The following is an 11,438-nucleotide window of genomic DNA, read 5'->3' as shown; positions in this document are numbered from 1 at the left end:
GAATGAAAATGCAGAGGTTTCACCTAGTTACAGATCCATGTTCTGTTCTCAGTGGGATGGAGTTGGCCCTATACCTGGATTTTCCAAGTCTCCTAAAGGGGTGGAAATGCTCTGGCACCCATCAGTGGTGAAGCCATACCTAACACTTCTGGCAGAAAGCTCCAACCCTGCTACTCTAGAGGGCTCTGCAGGATCTCTCCAGAATCTTTCTGCAGGCAATTGGAAGGTACGTTAATTCCTACTTTTGCTCCTGTAGTTTTATTTTAGCTGGATTTTTTAGTAAGATTCTGAATGTGTTTGGAAGGAACACGTCATTTTCTAGTACACATCTGAGCATTTCTCCCTAGCGTGTATCAGCAGTGCCTGTGTGCTGCAATACTGTTGTTTCCCCAGTGAAAAGCAATGACAGGCATGGTAGACGTGAAGAGCAGTATGGAAACTGACCTTGAAATTGGTACCATTTATTTTCGATGAAGAGACAAAGCTTTCTTCCAGTGCATACTGGGTCAAAATAAACTTCTAGCATCTTCTAGCTGTGAATTCTGGTGGGAAGATGCTGTTAAAAAAAGGCCAGCATAAATAAATTGTGTTTGCTTCATTATTTGTATTACCTAATTCCATATTTTCTTGCTTGTGGCCCTTGCATAGAATATGTTACAAAAGCACCTCTTTAATAATATTATGTATTTGTCATGGACAGATGGAAAAAAAAATAATAATAATTGCTTTCTTTACTTGTAGAAAAACAGCTCAAATTTTGAATTTTATGACCATTATGAAATTGGTCCTCAAAAACACAAACAAAAGGAAAAAAAAACCCCACAACTCTGTTCCCTTTTCAACAGTTTGTCTGTTAGACTAATTCTTTTAAATGTTACTTTGTAAGAGGAATGAGCGGAAAAAAGAGCCAACCCTTTATAATAAGACATGCATTTAACACTTATCTTTCGAAAATGTCCCCTAACATACTTAAAACTTACCATATAATAAGAGATTATTTCAATCAGAACATTGTAGTAGATTTGTGAGTAACTGGAGTTTTATTGTAGTTTGCAGCATACATTCGAGCTGCTGTGAGGAAAGAAAAAGGACTGCCAATCCTTGTGGAGCTGCTGCGAATGGATAATGATAGAGTTGTTTCATCTGTGGCAACTGCCTTAAGGAATATGGCGCTAGATGTTCGTAATAAGGAGCTTATTGGTAAGTGCAGAACGGCATTGAAGAAAGCACTGAAATTACCAGTATATCAGACCTTGCATGGGAAAACTATTAGGATCATGAGATTCTACCAGGAGAAACTGCACACTTGGGTTTACTGTGTCATGTCAGTTGTGTCATAGAGATTGATCTTTCTGGCAGCAGTAGCTTCTCACAGTGGTACTGACATTTTAGCTTGCCTGTAACCATCTTGCACAGCAACCTCTTTACAACAGATGGAGGTTACACAGCTAAACTAAACTGGACAGGAAACAGGCAGTACAAAGTACGATGGGAAACACCACTCTACTCTGCTGTTTTCCTTTCCTGGCAGAACTTTTCAGTTCAGAAATGCACCTCCACCTGTTCCTTCTCTATGTCAGAGCCTGAACTCTGGAAGAATCGTTGGCTTTCCAGATACTTTGAAACCAATTTTTGTATAAAATATTTTGAGACATTAAGTTATATATTATACCCCATCTAGTCATCTGTTTTATGCAACTTTACTGCTGTTGGTAGGGACAGGAATAATGGGTCTACATGGTCTGAACTCAGAAGAAAGTAAGAGACTGGGGACTCCACCAAGTAACAGCATAAATTGGTACATGCAGACATGTTGATGAGCTTGCTAAAAGACTGATAGTGACAGCGTTTGTGTATGCAGCATTCTTGGGGATTATTTTCCAGTGTGTTTGAAAAGTTGTTCCTCTTGTTTGCAGAATTCATTTTTGGATATTTTCTTCCCCTCAGGCATATTATGCAAATAGGCAGCTAATGGCTTTGTGTAAAGCTTATTCATTATTCATTGTTATGTATAAATACATGCCTTCAATAAAATCAATTAATTGTTCAATCAACAGCACAGCCTAAACAGGGGAAAAAAAGCCAAAGCCTTGGCTTTAGTTAATTTCCTTTGTCTGCAGTGTGATTGTTCCTGTGCATCAGTCAGTAACTGAAATCTCAGAGAGCTGCGATCTGATCTCTTGGGAGGAACAAATAAGAAAAAAAGTCCAAATTACTTGAAGAATTTCTTTAACCTTCCCATAAATGAAGCCTAGGAACACGCGCTATTCCTTCAGTCATGATAAACAGAACGTTTTTCCTTGCATGATTCTGCTTTCTCCAAATAAATCCTGTTTACAGATGCTCCTGTTTTAATGCAAAATTCAACTTCACACATTTTTAAGTTAAAAAAAAAAATCAAAAATGGATCTTTAATCTTTCAGCTTTGTGTAAAATGAGAATTCTTGGCAGGTTTCCATGGGTTTGATACTGTGTTTCTTTTTACTGCTTTCAGATGCAGTTTTGTGCAGAGTCCTATAATTTCAAATCCTAAGTACCCAAATATATGTTTTTCCTTGGTTCTGTTGATGGGTGTTTATAGGTAAATATGCCATGAGAGATCTGGTTAATCGACTGCCAGGAGGCAACGGCCCAAGCATACTGTCCGATGAGACTGTAGCAGCAATCTGCTGTGCGTTGCATGAGGTCACTAGTAAAAACATGGAAAATGCCAAAGCCCTCGCTGATACTGGAGGAATAGAAAAGCTGGTGAACATAACGAAAGGAAGAGGTGACAGGCAAGTAGGCAACAAAGTTCACATATAAACTATTTCCATTTAAAATGCTGAAGAATGCAGGAAGTGAAACTGTCCCCTCTTAAACACCTACAGGATTAATAGAACATTTATAGCTTTTCCAAGTCAGCATATGTTAGCACCTTTGCCTGGATGTATCACAATAGCTATAGATTAGATCTAGCATGGCCATTTGGTGGGTTGTCAAGGAAAACTTGGCCTACTCAGCAATTTACCTAGCCTGTGGGATCATCTCGAGTAGGATTGCAAAGCAAGTGCTGATTGAGAAGACAGGCTCTCCGCAGACTTCCTTGGGTGTGGTTGTGCCAACCCCTGTCACAGGGGGTTTGTTAGCTGAGTTCAGCACTGGGCTGGATCAAGCATTGTGTTTACTTAGTAGTGATAAAACCTGTCAGAACTGGATGGCTGAGCATCAAAGGACAGGAACATGTACTGGCTCTAGAGTCGTGCAGGGTCAACACTAAGCCAGTCCATAGACCTACCTGGCCTTGCTCAGCATTGCTGCCCTATACTCCTCGGCAGTACAACTGATGCAAAGTACATGAGCAGGGCTCTTGTATAGACCAGGGTATCACAGCTCTCCTTTCTATGGGCAGAAGAAAGCTGATTATATAGTAAGCCCTGTATAGTGCCCAGTGTTTAGTCAGATGGTAAAGGAGAGGTAAAGATCTCTTCACTGGAAAGTTGGTCAGTGTGATTTAAACATACCATATTTTTAACAAAGCTTTTGTCTCAAAAGGAACTGGGTTATATTTTGAGTATCCACAATTTATAATACTTTGTTATGTCCAAGGGACATAGACTCATTTCAGCTGCAGGTGTGAATGCAGTGATCCTTTATAGGACTTCTTTGGTCTGTGGAGACAATGTGTGAAGTTGTACCTGCACTTATATTGATGAGGCAACAGGGCACACTAAACAAATTCAAAATCGTGTGAACATATGAAGAGTGTCTGCTCATTGATTAACACTTACCAACTGCAGAATTTTTCAGTCTTTCCTTTCAAAACCTTTACCTGGATGAACCTTCACGATGGCAGAAAAAGGTTTATGTTTAACACAGCTGTCATGCTGTGGCGTTTAATGTCAAATCACTGCTCCAGTACCACGACCAGCTTACTGTTGGGTTGTTGTTTGGTTGGGTTTTTTTTTAAAGATGATGTGATTTTATTTTACTAACAGCTAGAGCAGTTTTCCTCACCTTGCTCTCTTGAGAGTGGAAAAGTGTTTTCTCAACCAGTGACTGTTCATTAGTGCAATGCAAAACTGAGAATAAAGCCTCACTATGAGGATGTCTGGAGACTTTCAATACCAGCTCTTTTATTTGTTCTTTTTCTAAAGTTAGGAATTTTGTACAGTGATTTAAAGTATGTCATCTCAGTTTTCATGAAATGCACTAAACAGAATGTTTATTTTCAGGATTTTCAATTCTCACAGACAGTGACAGTAGCTATTTCACCCCTTGTTATCTGTATTCCTCACGTGGGTGACCTGAAGAGTAAATTTCTAAGCTGGAGAGGGAATTGATTGTCACAGTTCCCCAGGTTCTGCACTGGACTGCTGGTGTTGTCTTGCTGACACAGCTGTGTTCACACTGCAGTAATACAGGCAGGCATTAGTGAGACCCAGGGAGGTGACCTGACTTACTTCACAGCATCAAGGCTTAGCCTGTTATGTAACTCAGGAATATTGTTGTTTTCAAGTGGAACTAAGAGTGGCTTTCTAGTAATGTAATATTCTGTACTTCCTTAGATCGTCACTGAAAGTTGTCAAGGCAGCTGCCCAGGTACTGAATACATTATGGCAATACCGAGATCTCCGGAGCATTTATAAAAAGGTAACTTACAAAATTAGCCTACACTAGAAAACAGGTCTACAAAACCTCCTCATTTAATGAAAAGCGATTTATTTTGAGATTCTTCTCTTTTATTGCCACTCCACAGGATGGATGGAATCAAAGTCATTTTATTACACCAGTGTCAACACTAGAGCGAGAGAGATTCAAATCACATCCGTCCTTATCAACAGCAAATCAACAGATGTCACCTGTTATACAGTCAGGTCAGTGAGGAAATGTAGAGAAATTTCCTGAAGGGGTACCTGGGATCTTTTTTTTTCTTTAATTCAAATAGCCTCTCAGTTTCCTACTAATTCTGTGTAAAACATGAGGGTCATGCTCTCTCTCCTCTATATTTAAACGTAAGTACATCCCATACTCTTAATGTTACCCGAGCTGTTAATTGGCATGCTTTGGATTCCAGAGGATTTGTGGACTCCTCTACATTAGCATTGTAGTTTGGATAAGAGGCACCTGGAAGCAAATCTCCCCACTTACTCCTCAATGCAATTCAAGCTGCAGTCTCACAACTTGTGGAAAGAAAGCGTGTCTTTCTTGCCCAGTAATACAGTACAGTACTGCAGTACAAAACAGACAGGACTGATGCCTTTGTTTAGTGCCATACAACACCAGACTGCCCTCACCAGTTACAGAGGATTTGTTATTCTGATCTTACTGTGTTATACATTTGGTTTTCTCCCAGCCCTTCATCTAAAAGGATGTCCTGACCAAGTGTCTTTGTCACTCTCAAACCATAGGATACTGAAGGCAGTTTTTACTTTTACGCCTAGTTTTACTGAGTTGCACATACTGGCACCAAAACACCACTTTGAAATCACAGACTATTTGACACAGACTGCTTTGACACAGATTACTTTGTGTCTACTGCCAGCGCCAACAATATCTTCTCAAAATAAGCAAGGAAGCAAACACAGCTTGGGCTTAGGGAACTGACCAGATTCTACCAAAGTGCAAAAGGTTATACCAGTACCTACTGTCTGATTCTCATCTCCGTGCTTTCTCTCCCAAGATTTGCTAGCAGAACAACTATGTTTCTCCAGTTCTTTGAACTACCAGTAGGAATTAAGATGTGCAGCTCTTGCATAGTATTGAGGCTGTCCTACTTCAGAGAATACTTAGTAAAAAATTCTAATGGGAAGTGTCTGCTTTTCTGCTGCACAGCTTGAACCAGTTTAAGCTGGCAAGGTGGAAGTCTGGTGTAGAGAGCGTGTCCACAGAGGGCACTGTGGCAGCAGCTTTAGTCACTCCATCGTTAGCACACCCATCAGAATTTTAACACCACCCCAAATTTAGCTTTTTTAGCCATGAACATGCAGGATAATGTAATTAAACTATCCATAACAACACAAAATTGTGAGATATGATGTAATGGACACAGCTAAGTGATTAACATTTTGAAGGCAAATTTCTAGAAATTATTTTTAGGTATTTTTCTCCTGTGTGGAGTCTCTCTAAGCCAACAAAACCTGAGGTGTCTGTAAAAGAGGGACAGTTAAACAAAACAAACTTTTTACAACCACAGTAGAGACTGAGCTGTTCATTGTAAGAATATGAAATAAGTAATCCATTGTGCCAATCTTACTAGGGTTGTCAGCCAAACGGAGCACAAGATGCCAAAGATACGCTTCTGTGTGCTAATCAAAGAACAAAGTAATACAAGTGTATACATGGAGCCCTTCAGCCAGGCAGACTGTAAATTCTTCTGTCCTGTCCCAAGTGATAAGATGAACTTAAAGATTCTGTTTAAGTGTAACATATAAAATCATAAACGGTAGCGGGAGTGTCGTCTTAAATGCAACTTAAGTCATATGCAAACTGAGATGGGTAAGGTCTCTTATTTCAGTTGTAAGCATTATAGAGCAGTGATTCACCATTAACACAGGAAATTATTATCGCATGCTACATGTTTGATAGCTTTTGTTGTTGGGGTTCTTCCTGCAGGAAAAACTCTGTACTCATTTTGTCCATTACCCACATTTTCCTCATTTGTTAATTTTTGAGGAAGAAGGGATGAAGAGAGAATGAAGAGGAGATTAGGTATGGGAAAGCTTTTTGCTATACACACTGATAATCTTTTCTTTTACATCAGTTGGCAGCACATCCTCATCACCGGCTTTATTAGGAATTAGAGAACCCCGCTCTGAATATGAGAGAACGCAACCTTCTATGCAGTATTATAACAACCAAGGTGATGTCATTACCCATAAAGACATATATACTGGTAAGATATTGGTTAGGTGAACTTTCAACTGGAATACATAAATATTCCTTATATGAGCAGTTTATACAGTAATAGTAGGGACAGTTGCATTAGCAGGTTTGTTACCATTTAATATTGTTTTCCATTTTTACTCATTATATTCACTGCTTGTGGAACAGCACAGGAATTTCTTCTGTCGCTCCTATTGTCTTTAAAATTGCACACATTACCAGAATAAGAAGATCTGTTTATATAGTGAGAGGTGAGAGGTGTTTGGAATTTTTATTTGTATTTAAAATCCTATTACAGAAAATTGTTTTATTATGCACATCATATATATTATAAACAATAATGTATGGTTCTGTATTACTGTAATTTAATACTGTTATGTTATTAAATTATACCAAGATTTCATCTTTTCCTTGCTATTTGATGCAAAACAACAGAGATGGTAGTGAATAAAGAGAAGGAAATTTTGTTTTAAAGGCTATTAATCTGTAAAACAGACAACAGCAACACAAAACCCCTTTGTTTTCAGATTAACTACTACCGAGGGGAAAAAAACCTGCCTGTATTGTGTTGCTGTATTATATTATTAGTAGATACTAAAATGTGGAGACTTAATTGGGTGCTATGTAATTTCTTCTAGGTAACTTAGAAGCAAATAGACTTACAGACAAAAGCATAGAGGCTGAACTTTATGCTATAAACTGTTTTCTCACAGGTTCCAGCAAAGCTTCACCAATTTACATCAGTTCCTATTCCTCACCAGCAAGAGAACAAAACAGACGACTACAGGTGACTCCAAAATTTTATTGTGAAGTGACACAGATAACAAGACCGTGTTCAGTGTTTAGTGGAGCTTCAGGGAGTTTGAGCATACTTCGTAATAGTAGAGTGCCTTTTTACAGAGTGTGTCTATAGCAAAGTGAATTTGTTATTAGACATTACTTACTGGCACTTGCTTACATACTTCTGTGACCTCTGTGTCTTTCTATAGTCTTATAGTCCTGTGTTTTAGCCTGCTCTTCTACCGGCATCTGAGACTACTTTTCTGACTTGATGTGACTTTGGATGGGTTTGGGGTTCTTTTTGGGTAGGTATGGTCAGATTCTGTACTTTCTGCTTATGCTCTAAAAAGGCTACTTTTGGAAAAGTTACTGGCTTCCCAGTGAGTACAGGAGGAGACAGGGAGGCAGGCTTAGAGATTTTTCCTGCATTAAGTTTAATTTACAAATGTGGTACATTTCCTGTACCTCATTGTAAGATGACACCAATGCTACTGTTATCACTGGTTGAGCTGCACTTAACTTTTTAGGGAAAGGTTCTGTATGATGTGCGAGTTTGAGAAACGGGTATTTTCTCTGCTAGTAGTATTCTGAAAGCTTATTTTTCCATCATTCTGTCAACAGCATCAGCAATTGTACTACAGTCAAGAAGACACCAACAGAAAAAACTATGATGCATACAGATTGTATCTGCAGTCCCCACACAGCTATGAAGACCCATATTTTGATGATCGAGTTCACTTTCCTGCTACTTCAGATTACACAACACAATATGGACTGAAATCAACCACAAATTATGTAGACTTTTATTCCACTCGACGATCTTCATATAGAGCAGAACAGTACCCAGGCTCACCTGACTCCTGGGTGTAGCATCAAAGAGAAACAATAACAACAGTGTATTCCTCATCTTGCGTGAGAAGGAATGGAGTGGCCTCTTTTGTTGTTTTGGTTATGAAATGTGAAAGATGAAAGAAGGAACAAGGAAGGTGTATTATTTTTTTGTTTGTGTTTTTTTATTTTTTTTGAGTGAGGAATTGTCGGGAAGAAAAACTGGAAAGGATGGGGTTTGCTCTGTTTAGATGTTAGGTATAATTACTTGTAGCTCCTGTAGTCTGGTGAGGGTGTGGGCGATGTGATGAAAGGTTTGAGAATTGAGGAAAATGAATTTGGAAGTGTGTAGGTCAGAGCAAATTAAAGATGATTCTTTTTTTTATGTGAATAAAAGTCTCGTTCTGATAGTTTGTACAGAAAAAAATAAAATGGCTGCCCTTGTTTTATTGCTATTACTAAATGTCACGATTGTATGCTACTACGTCTTGTACATTTCTGCTGTTGGTGTAAATATGGAAATGCCATGTTGGTTTAAAGTGCCATCCATTTGTAATGCAGTGCATCATTTTAAAAGGAATTTGAAACATCATGCACAAAAAAAAAAAAAATCCAAGAAAATGTTATAAATTTTAAGAGGAAAAAAAAAAAGTTTTAAAGCTGAATAGCATCATTTTGAAGCACAAAGTCCAGTCCAGTATATCTGCACCTCTCCCATTCCCTGCCTATTTCATAAGAAATTTCACTGCCATTTTCTATGCACATGGAATAACAATAAATATGGAAGTCTCATCCATGGAAAGCTGTTCCCTGTTTTGTTTTTGATTTTTTTTGTTGTGATATTCAGAAACAAATACCATGATTATGAAGTCTGACTGCATGTTTTTAAGCAGGTTAAATATATCAAAACATTTGGGCCGTCTTTCCAGCTTGCTTCAGTTCGTATATTCTGAATTTATCAGGCTGGCAGACCAAAGTGTTAAATTATGCACTTTCCTCCTCCTATTCCTTAGGCTGGTAATTTTACTTCTGATATGGGCAATCCAGGATATTTCAGAACTCTGTCCTGTTTCCTTCCCCTCACTCCTCTCTACCCTTCCCATTGCTCTCCCCAGGAAAATTAAGATGATCTCACTTTCATAGAGATTTTAGTCTCCATTTTTACTACATTCTCCTTGGTTTATTTACAGTAAAAATCTTTGCTTATTTCAAGTAACTAAATCACATACTTTCCTCATGCCACAGAGTCTGTTAACTTTCTACTGCCTATAATTGTAATTATTGGTCTCCATCATTGCACTTTTCTTTGGTTTTCAGTGTTTCCAAATACGCTGATTGCATCAGTGAAATGACAAAAGGTAAGCAGAACTGCTCCAAGTGTAGATTATAAGGCAAATTCACTTTTCCTTAATTGCTTGGGATACTTCAGCCAACTGAGTGTAAAAGGGAAAAGAAATTGAGGGGTAAGCAGCACAGTAAAAGCAGAGGGTTAGGCCTTCACTCCAATACACAGCCACGTAGTTCTGCACGGGCTACAGTGTGTGGCATGCGTTGCCAAGGTATTGTGCAGATGGTGCCTTGCCTAAAAGTTTATTTTTCCTTTTAAGGTAGAAAATAGTTTTCTTTTAGTTGACTTTTGAGTTTCTTTCTTGTAACAATAATTTTGACACGAGTCTGTCAGTGGTGTTCTAACTGCCTCTAGTCATGTGCAAGCTGATTATCTGGTATGCCTTAAAGCCTACTACAGGTCATAAGCTCTAAGACAAATACACTTATTTGGCATTTCATTGTTCCAAGAAGATTGAAACTAGCTTCAGATTACAAAACAGTAGACTGAAATGATTACAGTCTATTATTACTTGCTGCTTTGAATCTGCTAATAGCTATCCAAAAAACAGGGAGGTAGTCATTTCCAGAAAACAACTCCATGGTGGAAGGATTTTTGCTTCCTGTCTGAGGCAGTTTCATCAAAACCAGCACAATTTGGGACAGCACCCCCAATTTGGATCTTTCATGCTGCAAAATATATATATATGGTTCATTATATTAGTTTTGGTTTTGTCTCATTTATTTATGTATTTTTACACATTATGTCTTGGTGCTATTCTAATTAAAATGATCTGTACAGTATATTTATTTGTTGGTGAATTTCCCTTTATGTGTAGTTTCAGACTGAATTGTGGGGAAGAAATAGGGCACAATTTCATTTCAGTGTTCACTTTCATAGCGCTGCCTAGCGTTTGGGCATGTTTCCAAATGTCAGGAGCATATATTTATGCCAGATGCTTTTAAAATGTGTTGTATTCAGATTGATACTCCACTGAGAAAGATAAAAATTGTTAACTTTTTTGAAAAGTGGATGTTCTTAGGAGTGCTGCTAATTTGGAAGTTAACTAGTAATAGTGCCCGGAGGAATTCACTACTTTGTTTTCACCTTTCTATTAATTGCAGCTATGGTGAAAGAGCAATTAAACTTCAAAGGCAGGGAGTTAAGCATGATTCAGCTTAGAAAAGACTGAGAAGGTGTGCAGTGGGATTCAAGAGCAGACTTGTACTTGTCCTCTGCAAATAGCTCCCACAGAGGCCAACTGAAAGTATGGTTGACCACAGCGAAACAGTTACACTCACTAAAACAGGGGGAACCAAGTGCTTAAAGTAGTATGTCGGTGGTTCTCTATCTATCTCCTAAAAAGCCTAAATACGGTTTGCCTAGAAAGGAGATGAATCGTAACAGAATTAGGATTATTATTCAAATGGGCACAAAAAAATCCTGGTCCATAAAAAGATGCTCTTTTTTTTTGGTGGCCTTTGCTCCTGCCTGAATGAGAAATGCCCATTATAGTCAAGTTGGGCAATGTAAGTCATACATGAACGTTTGTAACTCCCAGCAATCTGCCCGGCATTTTGGTGAATTGATACCGTGACATACAGGAAGTCTGTATGAAAGAACAAGGATTTCTTTTCAG

The 11,438-nt window shown here is 38.4% G+C and overlaps 1 protein-coding gene across 5 annotated transcripts in view; it reads left to right on the top strand.

Moving 5' to 3' along the window:
• PKP4 (plakophilin 4) overlaps positions 1-9,274 on the top strand; it is a 92,446-nt gene extending 83,172 nt beyond the window's left edge. For 3 of the 5 annotated variants that reach the window (XM_065671175.1, XM_065671174.1, XM_065671177.1), the window contains 8 exons: positions 53-226; positions 1,050-1,200; positions 2,582-2,777; positions 4,548-4,632; positions 4,739-4,856; positions 6,743-6,874; positions 7,578-7,651; positions 8,266-9,274. In XM_065671175.1, coding sequence (XP_065527247.1) covers positions 53-226; positions 1,050-1,200; positions 2,582-2,777; positions 4,548-4,632; positions 4,739-4,856; positions 6,743-6,874; positions 7,578-7,651; positions 8,266-8,514 — 1,179 coding nt within the window. In that variant the 3' untranslated portion in view covers positions 8,515-9,274. Of the gene's footprint in view, positions 1-52; positions 227-1,049; positions 1,201-2,581; positions 2,778-4,547; positions 4,633-4,738; positions 4,857-6,742; positions 6,875-7,577; positions 7,652-8,265 lie in introns of those variants that run through there. The other 2 variants (XM_065671176.1, XR_010610806.1) reach the window with 2 other exon arrangements.
• The last annotated feature ends 2,164 nt before the right edge of the window (positions 9,275-11,438 follow it).

Source organism: Lathamus discolor, chromosome 3 (genome assembly GCF_037157495.1).
Source record: "Lathamus discolor isolate bLatDis1 chromosome 3, bLatDis1.hap1, whole genome shotgun sequence".
Classification (NCBI taxonomy): Eukaryota; Metazoa; Chordata; class Aves; order Psittaciformes; family Psittacidae; genus Lathamus; species Lathamus discolor.
Note: the sequence above shows the minus strand (reverse complement) of the source record. Positions and strands in the feature narration are given on the sequence as shown.